This window comes from Takifugu flavidus, chromosome 15 (genome assembly GCF_003711565.1).
Source record: "Takifugu flavidus isolate HTHZ2018 chromosome 15, ASM371156v2, whole genome shotgun sequence".
NCBI lineage: Eukaryota > Metazoa > Chordata > Actinopteri > Tetraodontiformes > Tetraodontidae > Takifugu > Takifugu flavidus.
In genome coordinates, this window is record NC_079534.1 from 8,946,546 (window position 1) to 8,964,039 (window position 17,494).

Here is a 17,494-nt window from a genome sequence, read left to right on the forward strand (position 1 = left end):
GGTGTAGAAAACACCTCTAATGACATAATGCCCTCATCAGTCTTGTCAAGTGTATATGAATTTTTATGTTTGGTGTTTTTAATTGTGTCACCTGTATTTCAATACAGAATATGAAGAGATTCTTAAAAATATTCTTAAATCCAAGTTTTAAATTACATGAACACACTCAAACTATGAAAACTCAGAACTGTGAAAGAAAAAGCTTCAAACCAAAGTTGTTTTAGTTATTTAAAACAAAAAAAGCATGGCTCTGACATAAACATATTTCAGATTTCCTGACACATGGTGGACGTGATTTTTGAGTCTGATCTATTGCAGTAAACAGACCAGGCTGCTTTTTTAATTGCAGGGGGAATTTAAAAAACAAAACACACACACACACACATACATTGTGTGTGTGTGTGTATATATATTTATATATATATACACACATACACACACACACATATATGTATATATACACAATTGGTTATAAACACTGTGCCACAACTGCATCCTTGTGTCTTTGTGTCCATAAGTGTTCCTTATTGTGAACAAGAGAAAGTATGTCAGATTCCTATACTGGTCTTCTGTGAATGACTGGAAGAAAACAGACAGAAAATCTGCCAGTTGACCAAAAAAAATCAGTCATTGTTCCTCAGCAGTTTGATCCACATTAAGTCTCTGGTCCATAATTAAAGCACTACTCTATCCATTTCTATTGTCATTGCAGAGCAACTTTGTCATCACATTCTGCTGCCCAATTGTCCAGCCAATCCTGCTGACCAGAAGCAGACTACAGGACCCTGACAGCAGAGGAAGAGGTTAGATGGGATTAAAGAAGGGTCTTTAATATATGAAGAGGGAGTGTGGTTACACGGAGGGTTGGTTCTCTCTCTGTCCTCATTTGTGTCTCTGGATAGCTTTCCTTTTCCTCCTCTTGAAGAAACAGCAGCACCTACAACACAAGATGAGTCACGCTATTAGATCAAAACACCTAAATGTTATTGAATAATTTGCATCATCAGCTATCTCTAATTTTACTTAATATGCAAGTTTTTTCGAGGCTCCTTTTAAACTGGTCAAGCTAGATGATGTTACAACCAACATACTGTAGCATCCATGGTTTTTACATTCTCTTAATACTGAAAATGCTATCTGTTAAAGTGTGTGAGGAGAATTGAGTTCTCCTATGGTTCCTAGACAGTGAACAGCAGATTATAATGGGCTTTTATAATTTCTGCTGACATAAAGGAGAATACATTTATAAAAAAAAGTTCAATTGTTGCTCTTTATTTACATTCTCTACATTTTTGAGAGAATTTGAAGAGATTTGAATAAATAAAGCCAGGAAAAAATAATCATGTGCAATGTATTCCCTTGCAACCATCTTCCACCACTAAACCTTACTTGGAGTCATCAGCCACTTCCACCTCTACATTAGCTGTGATTGGTGCATTTGAGTGTCCTGCGGTCGGGTCGTCTGTATTTAGCTCACCATTGGTTGAGCTCACCACCTGCAAGAAAAACACAGAGCAAAAGGAGAAATGAATTAGCCCTAATGACACAATTACAGATAAACTTTACTTTAAGTTCCATTCCAAAACATACTTTTAGCCTCTTTTGTTTGTCAACATTCTTTATTTTTCAGTGCAGCAACATTTGCAACTCTGGTTCATGATGTGTTTGGTGCCTTGTTTATTCTACTTTTCTGGTATATATATAATTGCAATGTTGATTGAAAGTACCCCTGAAACAGTGAAAATCCTTCGTATTTTTTACCAAGACTTTCTTATTCTGTTATCACCAGTTTTATACACAAAATGTCAGATTTATGTTTATCAACTGTATGTGCTTATAAAGAAAATGTGTTTTAGTAGCCCCATAACTAGGACAGAATTGGGTGACACACATAAGTGCCCAGGAAAGCAGGTCAAAGAAATGAGATACCCTTGGGAAAACGATTTTGGCCAGCACTTACAAAACAAGAGGGGAAACTGAGCAAACCCAAGAAGTTCCACACAGAGAGGATAGGCCACTAAGAGGATAGGAGATGTCTGAGTACATGAAGAAGAGTCATTTGGGAAGGCTGTATCATTACCTCTAAAGATTACCACGAAGGGAAAGGCTTCTTGACCGAAAACAATCCATATTATCCACACATCCATTATTTCTCAACAAACCAACTAAATCTCCAAACCAACAGAATCTTCTGCCATCAGTCAGAGAGTTAAAGCTGGTTCCATTCCAGCAAACCTGTTTTTATTTACTATGGTGAATTATCAACTGTGAGAGTTGATACAGACACATGTGTGTCTTTCAAATGTATGTCAATCAAGGTGTAGAAACATTTAAAAGATGTTTAAGAGAAATTGAATGTCCCAAGGTCATGCTATGGATAATTTAGCCATTGCAATTTTTTAGTTGTTCGTCCTGAACAAATTTAAAAAAAGATTCCTGAAGGTTGGGCTGTATAAAAATAATCTTTTTTGTGATATATTTCCAGATCCGCTTTTCTGAACAATAAGTAGTAATCACTGTGTCAAGATGCAAAAGATAGAACCTCAAAAAGTTGAAAACGCACTTTGGCAATGGTGGTGAAGAAACACTCCCCTTTAGGCATTTAAGTGAACACAGTAAACTCTGACTCTTCTGTAATGTGAAACTGATTTTTATCTCGTTATAATTCAAACATTACTAATTTTTAACACATTAACTTAAATTGAAAATAAGATTAAATGCCAGGGATTGTAGAAAAACAGAGATTAAAAAGTGAACCTTTTTTTGAGGTTGTTTGAATACCAGTACTGATGTGACAGTATTAGTAGTTCCCTTTCAGTCGATTCACTCAGTACAACACATTTGTATGGGATATCACGCCCTTGCGTGGGCTACTGAAGAAACCTCTATTCACGCCTTTGAAGGCAAATGAACTGTGGTGATGTATGTGAGGTCCGCCCGCACATATAAATTCCCATCGCCTCGTCATTTTTCAGTTCTTACGCTCTTCACCTCACTAAGAACACCTCCATGAGTCAGGCTAACTGGGTGCTGCTGATTAGCTTTGTCTTAATTAAGGCTACAACCAACTCGACTTTAGCTGAACTGCCCCTGTTGGTTAGCCACCTGCTACCCGCAGAGCGCTAATTTCGACTGTGTCTTGGTGTAAAGTTCCATCTCGCTATGAGTTCGGAACCTAAACAGAAAGAAGTCTTCAGTTCGCCCTGTCCTCAGGGATGCGGCTTCTCCCTGCATGAAAAGGATCTCCACGAAACCTGTCCCGTCTGCCTGGGGATTGTCTAAGCCAGGAGTCGTCTGCTCCATGATCCAACCCTTGTGAGACGAGTTAAATTCATGGAGAATGTACTTGATAAGGCAAACGTGGCTCAGCAGGATCCACTTCTTTCCATGTCGAAGGAACTAGCTCCGTCTATGTCCAACGATGAGGAGCCTCTGGTCAGAGACATTGTAGAAAGCTGGACAGACCACATGGAGTTCGCTGACGGGTTACCTGAATACGGACCAGGCACCTCTGACTGTGCTAACCAGCCTTCACAGGGGCTGGACATCTGTCATGACAGCGATGACCTGCTAGACATCGGCCTGGACATACATGGCTTATCGGAGGATGAGCAGGAAGAATTGTCGTCAGATCACTCCAAGTTGACACATCTTGCTGTGCCGTTGCACAGCTAAAAGCTATCCATCAAGTGGCCCTCTCCTTTGCCTGCTCAAAAACTTTGTCACGGAACAAACTTCAATGTGGCACAAACCATTGTCTACCCAAGCTATGGACAATTTTGGAATTGAACGGAGGGAGGAAACCGGTCTGGTCAATATTCCACCCATTGAAGCTTGTACTTGGCCTCGTCCCATACTCACGGTGTCGTTGGCTCTGCCACACTCCCATCAAAGCACTGCCGGTTCGCCCCCTCACACTTAGAGAAAATTTACCAGTCGCAAGGAAGCACAGTTCGTGCTTTGAGCTCCGTCACTATGTTCTAGACCAGCGGTCACCAACCTTTTCAAAGCTGAGGGCTACCTTAAGATTCCCAAATGGCTTGAGGGCTACCAGCTCAAAACATATGTAGTGAGAGTAAAACGTATTTGATCCCTTGCTGATTTTGTTGGTTTGTCCACTAATAAAGACATGATCATTCTATACTTTTAATGGTAGATGTATTCTAACATGGAGAGACAGAATATCAAAAAGAAAATCAAGAAAATAACTTTAAAGAATTTATTTAAATTTATTTGTTTTTCATTGAGGGAAATAAGTATTTGATCCCCTAGTATGCATTAGGAGTTCTGGCTTCCACAGACCAGTTAGACACTCCCAAACAACTTGTTACCTGAATTGAAGACACCAGGTCTAACTATTCACCTGTATGTAAGACAACTGTTCACAGAATCAGACAATCAGACAGATTCCAAACTCTCCACCATGGGTAAGACCAAAGAACTCTCTCAGGACCTCAGAGACAGGATTGTTGACCTGCATAAATCAGGAATGGGCTACAAAAACATTAGCAAATTGCTGGGTATTAAAGTAACAACTATTGGTGCAATTGCGAGAAAATTTAAGAAGTATAACATGACCATCAATAGACCTCGGTCTGGTGCTCCACAGAAGATTTCACCTCGTGGGGTGGCAATGATCATGAGAACAGTGAGAAATCGGCCTGCAACCACACAGCAGGAGTTAGTGAATGACCTCCAGTCAGCTGGGACCAAAGTCACCAGGAAAACAATTGGCAACACTTTGCGCCGCAATGGATTAAAATCCTGCAGTGCCCGAAAGGTACCCCTGCTTAAGAAGGCACATGTGGAGGCTCGCCTAAAGTATACCAATGATCACCTCAAAGATGCACAAAGTGATTGGGAGAAGGTTCTGTGGTCAGACGAGACCAAAATTGAACTATTTGGCCTAAACTCTACTCGTCATGTGTGGAGGAAGAAAAATGCTGCCTATGATCCCAGGAACACTGTGCCCACCGTCAAGCATGGAGGTGGAAACATTATGTTTTGGGGGTGTTTCTCTGCCAAGGGCACAGGGCTACTTCACCGCATCACTGGGAAGATGGACGGAGCCATGTACCATGCAGTGCTGAGGGACAACCTCCTCCCCTCTGCTAGGAAGCTGAAAATGGGCCGTGGCTGGGTCTTCCAACGTGACAACGACCCAAAGCATACAGCAAAGGTGACAAAGGAGTGGCTCAAGAAGAACCATATTAAGGTCATGGAGTGGCCCAGCCAGTCTCCGGACCTCAATCCAATTGAAAATCTATGGAGAGAGCTGAAGGTCTGAGTTGCCAAGTGACAGCCCACCAACCTTAATGATTTAGAGAGGATCTGCAAAGAAGAATGGGCCAAAATTCCCCCTGATATGTGTGCTAACCTTGTGGTTAACTACAACAAACGTTTGACCGCTGTGCTTGCAAACAATGGCTTTGCCACCAAATATTAAGTGCTTTTGGATAGAGGGATCAAATACTTATTACCCTCAATGAAAAACAAATAAATTAAAATAAATTCTTTAAAGTTATTTTCTGGATTTTCTTTTTGATATTCTGTCTCTCCATGTTAGAATACATCTACCATTAAAATTATAGAATGATCATGTCTTTATTAGTGGACAAACCAACAAAATCAGCAAGGGATCAAATACTTTTTACTCTCACTGTATAAACAAATCAAGAAATCAAAAGCATACAATATTCACACAAAAAAACAATAATCATAACTTTAGGACAAGTACTTGTAAATGAATGTATTTATGTTTCATTGTCAAAGTGACATTTATTTTTTGCAAATGAACATGTCACAATTTCATTCAACAAAAAACAGAACTCAAATTGTTTCTCCCAATAAATGAGATTGAGCGGTATAATCAATGATGTATTAGCTAGCAAAAGCAGGAATAATTGTCATGCGCAGCCTTGCCTAAGGGCTCGCCTGGATTCAAACCGATAAACTTCCGCACCAAAGTCAGTGGCATAAACCACTGGCCTATCCAGCCTGACATATATTTTTAGAACAAGTCCAGCGAGCGACTGAGAAGGAGCCAACGGGCAACCAGGTGCCCGCAGGCATAGGGTTGGTGACACCTGTTCTAGACATACCAATCCATGTCTCTGGCAGAACTCGGAGAATATGCCTTCAGATAGTCCACTGGTTCCTCTGCTTAATAAAGTTAGGATCGCAACAGATCACATCCTTCTTGTGTCCTGCTTACAGTGCTCTCCCTGGGGAGAGGGATGGCTTCCACGGTCGTGGCACAGAGGCACCTGTGGTTAGCCCTGTCTGACGTCCCAGAGATTGACTGGGAAATCCATCTGAACGAACCTGTATCGGGTGGTGGCTTGTTTAGTAAATCACTCCATGCCATCCAGACGAAGTATGAGCTGAGGAAGAAGCACACTGAAGCTCTCGGCATCATAATTCCCAGGTGTGATACCAAACCTAAACAGCCTGCTAACCTCTGCAGATCTGTGTTACTGTATCCTCCTAAAAGATCGGCACCAGCTGTGGGGTTGGAGCTTCAGCCAACCAAGAGTTTGTCTGGTGGACACCCACGGCACTCAGCCCCGAAACACCGCTGCCCCTCATATGTTGCCACTGAAAAGGCCGCACTTTTATTTTGGTCAGAAAAGGAGCCTTGAGAGGTGCTCCGTTTTCCCCATACAGTCTCCCAAGAACAGCATTCTCAATCACACAAATGCCCCAATAAAGGTGCCCATTGTACCAAATGTGCAATTAAGTTCAATAAAGGTTAAATTATTTTCCCAAAAAATAGGAATCACGAACATCAGGGTGGACTGGCAATGCCGCTTCCCACCAGCACGGCAGGGGACGACAGTCCCTCGCCCACAGTACTGCAGGTCAGTCGGCGGGCCATTCACCTCCTTTGGTGGCACGCATGCACAGTCTCACCTTGGGTAGAGAGGACCGTTGCCACAGGCTACCGTGGAGCAATAGTTGTTGTTCCCATTTCGGACACGAACAGAGGCTGGTGCAGCCATTATTTCGTTGTTCCGAAGAAAGGGGGCGGACTCTGTCCTATTCTCGATCGAGTGCTAAACAGATTCCTACAAACTTACAGATTCAAGATGTTAACACTCAGACAGCTGCTGAGTGCTATAAGTCCAGGAGATTGGTTCACAACAATCGATCGACGCTTACTTTCACACAGCAATACACCCAGACCACAGGCAGTTTCTGAGGTTCGCGTTTGAAGGCACAGCCTACGAATACTTTGGTTCTGGCTTTCGGTCTGTCGCTTGTTCCCCACACCTTCACCAAATGTGTTCGGTGTTCGCATATTAGCCTTTCCGGACGATTGGGCTTTAGTTGCGAGCTCCAAGGAGCAGGCAGCTGCGCAGCTGATGCAAACGCTGAAGCACATCCGAGCAATGGGGTTTGAAGTAAATCTTCAAAAAGTTCAATGATCCCCAGTCAACAGATTTCCTTCCTCAGGTTGGAAATATGTTACGTCTTAGGTTGGACACATCTGTCAGAGCACCAGGTGGCAGCGTTTCACCGCTGTCTCTCTCATTTTCAGTTGGGACGTAGACTACGTTTCTCAACGATTTTACAGCATGATGGCATCAATGATCACAGTGATACCACCCAGGCTGTTAAAGATGCGAGCTTTTCAACACTATCTCACTGGCTTGTGCCACGTCACCTCCAAATGAAACTGGCGATAACGCCGTCCTGTATGATGATTCTCTTCTCCTGGAGGAAACATAGGCTGTTATACCTAGGACCCAGCATCGTAGGGGTGTTTTTTCGTAAAGTGGTGTCCACAGATGCATCCCTGACAGAGTGTGTGTGTGTGGGGGGGGCACTGTGCGATGGAGAAGCAGTGAGAGGGTTGTGGACTGCGGTGCAATGCAGGATCCACATTTGGAACTGTTGGCAACCTTTTTGGTTCTGAAACATTTCCTTCGTGTTCTGACAGGCTATAATGTTCTGATCAGGACAGACAATACGACAGTGGTTTCTTACAAAAACAGGCAAGGAGGGACTCGTGAACCACGAGGGACTCGTGAATCCCCTCTTGAACCAGTCTCACTTTCTGTTGCTGTGGTGCAATACTCGGTTCCTGTCTGTCAGAGCTACACATGTTCTGGGTCACTTGAACCTGGGACCAGACCTTCTCTCTAGAGGCAGTCCTCTAGTGAAAGAATGGAGGCTCCACCCATCTGTGGTGGCACAGATATGGAGCTGTTTTGGCATTGTAGAGGTGGATCTGTTTGCCTCCAGTACAAACACCCACTGCCCCCTGTCCTTTTCCATGACGGACTGCAGCCCACTCCTGGGGATGGATGTGGTAGCGCACGTATGGCGCCACACTCTGCTGGAGAGAGTATGCCAACAGGGGCTCTCCCTGATCCTGGTGGCCCCTTGCTGGCTGGCAAAATTGTGGTATGCGGAGAGAATCAGTTTGCTGGCATCCAGGCCCTGGCAACTTCCTCTCCGCAGGGACTTCTCTTCCCAGGCAGGGGGGAAGATTCTTCATCCACGACCGGGACTGTGGCGGCTGCATGCCTACCTGTTGAAATGTCCCACTTGTTAGCTACTGGTTTATCCCCTAATGTGGTGGCAACGATTGAGTCCAAGGGCATCATCTACTAGAGGCCTTTATGCCTACAAATGGCAGGCATTTGAGAAGTCTGGCCAGGACCAAAATATTCTGTTCCATTAGTGTTCCATTGTGGATGTGTTAACATTCCTTCAGGAACTATTGGATATGGGTCTTTCCTTTTCTACAATTAAGTTCTATTTGGCAGCAATTTCTGCCTGTCATGTCAGGTTTAATGGGGTCACGCCAGGTGCTCACCCTCTGACCATGCGATTCTTAAAGGGAGTCCACTGGTTAAGACCTGTAATTAAGCCCAGCGTTCCCTCATGGGATTTGCCATTGGTGCTAGAGGCTCTTTGTGGTTCCCCTTTTGAGCCTGTTGATATGAAGTTTCTTTCTCTTATAACTGCACTTCTTCTTGATCTGACTTCTGCGAAGCAAGTGGGCGATCTTCATGCTTTGTCCATTCATCCCTTATGTACCCAGTTCACTCCGAATGATTTTACGGTTACACTGCGTCCAAATGCAGCTTATCTACCTAGTTTTCGCAACGTGTAATAATTCTATGGTGTTTGAACTTTTGAGTTTCTCTCCTCCTCCGTTTGCTTGTGAAGAGCCCAGGAGGTTGCACTCCTTATGCACTGTGTGTGCATTACAAGGGCAAACCACTGTCCACACAGAGGCTTTCCCGCTGGATTGTGCAGGTTATCTACCTGGCGTACAACAGCAAGGGTCTTCCTTTGCCCCCGGTGTAAGAGCTCATTCAACCAGAGGCATGGTCCTCTCTGCTGGGTCAAGGATACACTAGCGTGTTAAGGTTTTGACTTTGGTTTGGTAGCTACTCTGTCCCATATAAATGTGTCATACCGAGTGAATGAACTGAAAGGGAACAAAATGTTATGGCTCTAACTACTGTTCCCTGAAGGAGAGGAACGAGCTACAACACTAGGTTGCCCCGCCATGAAACTGGGCTCAGTGAAGAGCGGCTATCAAACTGAAAAATGACCGTGGCGATGGGAATTTATATGTGTGGGCGGACCTCACATACATCACCACGGGTCATTTGCCTTAAAAGGGATGAATAGAGGTTTCTTCAGCAGACCACACAAGAGCATGATATCCCATACAAATGTGTTGTACCTCGTTCCTCTCTTTCAAGGAACAGAAGTTAGAGCCATAACATTTCATTTTATGCAGTTTGTACCTGATTTTTGGTCTGAGGGGGTTTCTCTCTGTTGCTTGTCTGAAGTGGAGTCTCAATGGCCATTGGACCAATAGGAGTGGGCTAAACACAGATGATGAAAGGCAGATCAATATGATTTAAGACTTTTGTAGCCACATTTAAATAACACTGCTGTGCAGCCGCGAACAACCCACTCTTTTCTTCTCAAAGACTAATTCCATCACACAAATGTCAACACAAAACTCTTGTTGCTTACAAATTTCTTTAACCAAATAAAGAACTGATGTTCAGTGGCCCTATTGGGATTTTTCCTTTTAGTAATCATTTTGGTTTTATTGATTATTAATAAGGCTGTGTCTACAGCCAAATTGGTACAAAGGTGCCAGATTACTAGGCATTCATATGTAACATTCTAATCCTCATATATGATACAAAGTTTTTAACAGAACTAAACAATTATTCAAAGCCAGGAATGAAGATAATTACAGACCCAACTGGAGCAATAATTTCTTTGTAAGAACTGAAGTGACAAAACCTGAAGTTGCCAGGTGGGATGACCAGGTCTCATCAACATTATTACTACCGTTGTATTTTATAATCAACCCTATTTGTGTTTATCTAACAGGTGATGTATAACATTTGACTTTTGCAAAGCTTGTTCCAAAAGTGAACAGGTTGATAGAGGCAAACTAAATATTAATGTTGTAATTGCAACTGTTAGTAATTACCATTATAGGTAAATTAACATGTATAATACCAAAATGAAGGTAATGCAAAGTTTTTGTATCCTGTTTCTGGAAACCTAAAAATAACTGATTTTGTACAGTGTCACACAATGGTGATGGCGATGTGCTGACAAGATGATGTGAAAAGATTTCTATAAGTTACACTAGCACCCTTTTATTGGTACAATTTAGGATTTATGGTCATTTCTCTGATTAGGATCATGGAGAAAATAATTAATCAACAGACAGTTATAAGACACAAAATGGACATTTCACACTAACCAGTGGCTTCCCTGTCCAGTCGTACTGGTAGTCAAAGATGTATCCATTTTTGTCAAACAGGTCTGTGAAGAGCTTCCTCAGATAGTCGTAATCAGGTTTCTCAAAGAAATCAAGCCGTCGCACGTAACGCAAGTATGTGGCCATCTCTTCTGTCCCAAACACAGAAACACACGAGACATGAAGACACACGGTGTTGAACATATGCTAGGCTCAACATACAATGGATCTGTAAACATGGCAGTTTAGATAAATCATACCCTTTACTATATTTTTAATTGAAATCATTATAAACATAGGGTCAGTTTACATGATCAATGGTTTTACTAATTAATATAGATTTAAGGATAAAAATCCCAATTGTCTTAACTAACTAGAAAACACCAGCAAATAACAGCTGATTTAAAAGATTTTGTTTTGAATTGATTTATGAATGAATGCTATCTTGTTGAACGTTAAACATAAGAAATAATCTATGTGGATTTATTTAAAGGATAAATCTTGGTTTCATTTCATTAACATTTGCAGAAACGTGTATTTACATACCTGGGAAGTTTTCACACAGGACCTCGATGGGCGTGTCCCTCTTTGTGTCTCCAATCTTCTGATAGCGCTCTTTCAGTGTGTCAGCCTAATGATGACAAAGAAAAGGGTGAGTTTATTTATAACAACTCCATGCTCGAAAGTCCAACACACTGGGCTGTTTATTTCATGTGTTCAAACCTTAAGTCCTTGCCAGGGTAAGCTACCTCGCAGAAAGTACATGAACATGTGTCCAAGAGCTTCCAGGTCATCACGACGGCTTTGTTCTAAACCCCCCCCCCCCCCACCCCCAAAAAAAAACAACACAATAAAACAAACATCACAATGATGACCAATTATTATAATAAGGACCGATTGCTAACAGCAATCATCAATTTGTCCGCAAAATAAACTGTGGCATCTACTTTCACCTTTAATCAAAGGATTATGACAAAGAATAACAACAAAGCACTGAAACTTTAATGCTAATGCAGAATACAAAAATAGATAAAATGCCACCTCCCCACAAATGCTGATGTGCCTTACACCCCCCACATAAACATTGATTTGCACCTTTTCCTAGGTGTGTATTGATGCTCATATATCTAGCAGTTCCAGTCAGGCTCTTGTGTTCTCTGTACGGGATGTGTTTCTTGGTCTCTGGATCAATGTACTCTTTTGCCAGGCCAAAGTCTATGATGTGAATGGTGTGTTGCCTTTTGGAGCCAGGTCGGCCCACCAGGAAGTTCTCAGGTTTCACGTCTCGATAGATCAGACTTCTTGTGTGAACAAACTCCATGCGAGTTATCTAAAGGATAGACAAATGCAGCAGGATGTATAACAATAAAGTCAGGTAAAAAGGTAAGTTAAAGGAAAATCATTCTTTGTACTTACCAGTTGTATGGCTATCATGAGTACAGTCTTCAGAGAGAATGTGCGGTCACACAGATCAAAGAGATCTTCTAAGCTGGGTCCCAGTAGCTCCAGAACCATAGCATTATATTTTCCACATGGCCCAAAGTAAAACACTTGGGGTACCCCATCTGGAATAATCCAAATCAGGATTGAGACACATTTATAATAACTATGCAATAATCTAAGCGTCAGCAACATGGCAAAACTGGAGACAAATTTTCAGCCAAGTTTACATTGACCAATTTATTCTGTTCTTTGAATATTATGAAACCTACAAGGCAAAACAAGTTAATACAGTGGAAACTGGAATTTATCCTCTTTCATCTACGTGAACAGGTAAAAGACATTGATTCTACATTTATCTAGTTATGCTGAAAAGGTATAAATGTGTGCATTACATGTAAAATGAGCTAATCTTAAATTAAATGCTTTGTATGGACTCTACATGCTATTGCAGTCACAGGAGACAGGTGCAGTAGTCCTGCAGTGGAGCATGAACCTGCACATGCAGGTGATTTAACTAAAATCACCGGGAGTTGACCTACCTTTGACAAGATCTAAAATGTGTTTAAGATTATATCATTTTGTAAGCATGGTATTGTTCATTCATTGGCTTTGGTAGGATAAAAAGATGCAGTGTCAGTGCATAGCAACAGAACAAACATGCAATACAAAATAAATTCTCTGCGTTTTGCAACATTTTAACTCTATGCTATTCTAAATCTGGTCCATTAGTGACTGGAATCTGTTTCTTGGCAGGGAGATGAGAGGTGTGATGGTGCTGGATGGTAATGTGCTAGATAGTTACACCTTATCTCAGTGCCATGTGAAACAACAAACATAGGAGCACAGCGTTATCATTAAGACTTACTGTTACAATTCAGTGAGCTTCTCTGATTTATGATAGGTTTATGCTTTAAGTTTTTAAAGTAACACTCTGTGTCTGTGTACTGATTCACCTGAGCTTCCAAGCTGTTTATAGAAACGATATTCTAAGTGGAGCTGTGGCGCCCGTGACTTGATTGGCTCCTGCAAAACAAAAAGGAATTTTTTTTTTAACTTTGCTTTTGAATGTCCAAAGTTTTTCACAAAGCAAGGCTTGAAGGTTTTCTTACCAATTTAATAGCTACATATTCATTGGTGTACAGGTTCTTTCCTAGTCGCAGCTCTCCGAAGTTCCCACAGCCAATTTTCTTTCCAACTCGAAAGTTTGGTCCAACCATTAAAACCCCAGAGTTGGAACCTGAACCCCGACCAGTGTGTCCTGAACGACTGCCCGTCTTCCCAGACATCCTCTTTACATCCTCGATCTCGCCTTTTCCACCCCCTCCTCCTCCAACTCCCCGCTTGTCAAAGTCCATCAATTTGTGGTAGCCTGGCCTCTCCACGGTGACGCTGATTCCATACAATCAAAACAACTACCAAACAAACTGGCAAGCACCTTGACTGAAATCTCAATTAAACTGTCTGTAATGGAACATATGAAAAAGTATTAGAATGTATTAAAACCACAGCTGATTTGAGATGGATACCCGAATGAGAAATAACTGATCAGAGTAGCAGTAAAATCCTTAAAACCACTAATGGTTATTGGTAGGAAAAACAGAAGGCCACATAAAAGTGGAAAAAAAATGACAGGATGATTGGGTAACACTACAAACCAGACAATATCCCCTTTGTGGGGACCAGGATCACATCTGTCACCATATGCTAATCTGAAGTATAAAAGCTATGGTACCTTCTGTTTCAGTTTATAATTTCTATAAAAATGGGCTCAGAGGTCCCACCTTTTCACATTTGATATCAAGCCATCCCACAGTAAATACATTAATTTAATGAGGTATATCTTAGCTGTTTCGTGTAGTTCCCTGTTCCTGCAAGTGCTGGAATCTGCTCTTGTCCACTATTATGAGAAGGCAGTTTTGGCATCAGAAATAAACTTCAGAAGCAAGACTGGATAAAGATGGGACTCTGGGCTAGAAGGAGAAGTTGTACAGTCCTTTCAAAATGCTGCCTGAAATAAAAACATGATAGACAGAAACAGGAAAAAATTTAGTCTAATCTTCACATTAAAAGAGAAATGCTGGCAATGAGGAAATTTCATGGCAGTTCTGAAAACCAAAGGACAGAGGTGTGGGAGCGTGTATACATTTATGCTGAGGTGCATAAATCAAGTTGTTAGATGTCTGTGTAGAAATCATGTTGTTCTTCCCACATCCAAGATGGCAATTGCAAGATCGTTTTTTTTCTAATACTTGGATCTCTTACAGAACACTACCTCAGACTGGAGCCCATGGACTTGAAATCCCATGCTGGGTCTCGACTGTAGCCACCTGTTTCTGCTTCGTGAGTTTTTCTGCCTTCAGTAAATAAAGTATTGCCTTCAGTAAATGAAACGCATTACTGAAATCAGAGGTGACATGTCAATTGGATATTATTCAAGGTAATCAGCTTAAAAAAATTGGGGGTTAATTTAGCAGTATGTATTTTACTATATATCTTTAATGGGAAGTGATCTTATTGGCTTTTTAGTATTTATTATTATATGTAGTACCTAAATAGGGACAGAATAGTCCGATAAGGTTTTGAAATCATGCTTCTTCTTCTTCATGCTCAACACAACTGACACCAACACCACTTTGCATCTGTTTCATTGTTCAAGTGACAAAGGCTGACACTGTAATTGGTGAATTCATAATTATTTGATATATATAATTTGAGAATAATATACCCAAAAATATGTTGTCTCAACTTTCTGGGGTATCTGATCAAATGTTCAAGTTCAAATCAGGCTCTTGGCTGCCACTTAAGGACATTGTCTCTAAGCCACTAATGTGTTATCTTGGCTGTGTACTTAGCATCTTGTTGCAAGGTGAACTGTCAGCTCCTTTAAAGATCCTGAGCTCTCAGGTTTTTCTGAAGTATGTTTTCTCTATTCAGCTTTCCACAATCCTGACCAGTCTCCCTGAAAACCAGCCTACAGCCTGATACTGATGCTGATTGTGCAGATCAAGAGGTCTTCGCAGACCAGTTTGACTGGCTTCATCGGGCCCATGTACTGTATCATAATATGTTCCTAAGAATAGTGACTCTATGTTAGTTAATATAAGTATTGAAATATTAAATATTTCATTTTTAATGAACATGCCTGCTCAAAATGGCAATAAGCTCATATATTTTGCAAACTAAGAATATAGGAGGGCAAGGATTATTAAAAAATATGTGAAGAACAATAACCACTAAATCACTCAAGTTGCATTTTAAAAAAAGAGTCTGAAACCAATTTCATATTAATAACTAACTCCTATGCTGATGTAAATCTGGAAATAGCTTTCATCTTATGTTGTTACTATTATTGAGCAATACTCAAATACAGGCTATCAACACACTGAGGAATAGTTTAGCTTCGTAGTCAGTGTGTTCATTTCAATCACTGTTTGGTGCTGTCTTGGGAAAATGATCAGCACAAATTCAGCAAATTGATAGACATAATCATGCCTGCCTCACCTCTACAGATGGACTTAGCTACATCACTTATTATCCATATCTCAACAGCATTTTAAGTCCAAGGGATTATATAGAAGGAAAATCGATACTAATTTAATCAACTATGCATACAAAGCTTTAAAATAGAAAATGCATGTCACCAAACGGCTTGCTTTTCCCCCCATTAGAGCTAACATTTGCTGAACCGACTGCAGCAGACTTTGACAGTCAAGTATTGACGGTTCAAGCTCACAATACAAGCTTTATTTCTAGCCTAAATTAGCAAGTAACATTCTGTAATATGTTAAAGTACGATGTGAATGCATGTCTAACTTGTAAAGCAGGAAGTTGGGTTTACGCCACAGTAGTTTCTATGTGTTTGGCCTTAATGTTGACTGAGAATGCTAGCATTAAAGAAACGTGTTCGAAAAGAAAAAGTGAAGGAAGTGCAAAAAGGACAAGTAATTGAAGAGAACAATCAAAATTTATCTTATAACGTTGTTCCTGTGGCTTTGTTAAGTTACGTATTACGTTAAAATGGAACTCAATAGAAGGTTACATGCAAGGTTGGCTAAAATTCTAGCTAGCATTGTACTAGCTAGTGTCGACTAACGCTAAATTTCTATATATTCACTAAGAAATTCTTAACCGCAGCTGACAAATTTGAGCTAGTTTTTGCGAAGTTAGAAAAATAATACTACTAACCGAAGTTTCTTTCAGTCTCAATTTGTCCAACTAGAAATAAACTACTTTCTTCATGTTTTTTCCGAGCTTATCTGCCCTTTCTGTGACTGTTTGGCTATCCAGCTGAGTAGCCTCGCCACTGATCTCTACACACTTTACGTAAGTAAGTGTACGCAGTGGGCAGTTAGCAGAGAACGTCGGCGTAAACAATTTCGGAAATACCGACAGCATTCTGTGAGAAAAATATTTTTAAAATTCAGCAGCGGGCTCTAGTTTCTGCTGGATGCTGCTGCTAGAATTCCTCTGGGATTCTATCCCTAGGTCTTGGCAGGTTTTTTTTAAACACACTTTAAAAAGATGTAACATTAAGTGACACAATACAATATTTCTATATTTCTGAAGGCTTTACTTCATATTAATAAAAAAAATCGACTCTCAAGTTATGTAGAATGCTACTTGGATAAAAACAGAAACTTTGATAAATCTATTTAAATGTGTTCAGCCTACACGAAATATCAAGAAATAAAAGAAACAAAGGTGTATAGAAAAATAATTGTATTTTACAGGAACATAAATGGCCTTGCTACAGACCTATAACATTTTGGCAGCACATTTCACACATCCAGTGAAGACAATAGCTATGCACACATTAACACAAAGAACAAAGAGCTCAGTGAGCCTGTGATTTTATGCAATTCATATGAACATGACAGCCAGCCTTAAAAACCTAAATTCTGCAATGTTTTGATTGTCTAGTTCAATTTCCATTCATACCCCCACTTAATCACAAAATCTCTTCAGCTGTCAAACAAGTCTAGCAAAAACAGTTTGAGCTGTATTGTATAATATATAAAAAGATATTATATGAACACTTTTGGATGACTAACAACAAGAAAGTACAAAGAAAGTAGCTGCACTTGCACTGTGTCCAAGATCATTTCCCCCCGTTTAGATCTGATGTTTTTGTTCCTCTAATTTTTTTGAGCAGTGTACAATGTGCACACCACTTATAACGTCCAAGAACAGATGGATCAGTGCCTGAATAACCTTATTCACAAGATTGTTGTTGCAGACTAGTCATTTGAGCCCTTTTTGACTTGTGGATATGAGAAACGCCTTTTACAAATTTCCATA

General features: G+C 40.7%; 1 protein-coding gene and 1 long non-coding RNA gene across 10 annotated transcripts; one reads left to right on the forward strand and one right to left on the reverse strand.

Annotated features, from left to right (window-relative positions):
- Positions 1–215: 215 nt before the first annotated feature.
- LOC130538620 (casein kinase I) lies at positions 216–16,537 on the reverse strand. Of its 9 annotated transcripts, XM_057056407.1 has the most exons (12): positions 16,382–16,537; positions 13,306–14,204; positions 13,150–13,219; positions 12,170–12,318; positions 11,849–12,083; positions 11,477–11,562; positions 11,300–11,384; positions 10,757–10,905; positions 9,771–9,851; positions 1,390–1,496; positions 857–937; positions 216–785 (listed from the first exon to the last, which is right to left on the reverse strand). In XM_057056407.1, the coding sequence occupies exons 2-11, from the start codon at positions 13,549–13,551 to the stop codon at positions 883–885; spliced, it is 1,263 nt and encodes a 420-aa protein (XP_056912387.1). In that variant the 5' UTR covers positions 13,552–14,204; positions 16,382–16,537; the 3' UTR covers positions 216–785; positions 857–882. The 9 variants fall into 9 exon arrangements, with proteins under 9 accessions (XP_056912387.1, XP_056912388.1, XP_056912386.1 ...); XM_057056408.1 differs by having other exon boundaries at positions 216–937; positions 10,757–10,902; XM_057056406.1 differs by having other exon boundaries at positions 216–937.
- LOC130538623 (uncharacterized) lies at positions 14,124–15,423 on the forward strand. The gene is made up of 2 exons (XR_008953927.1): positions 14,124–14,536; positions 15,131–15,423. It is a non-coding gene; the product is annotated as an uncharacterized LOC130538623 (long non-coding RNA).
- Positions 16,538–17,494: the final 957 nt, after the last annotated feature.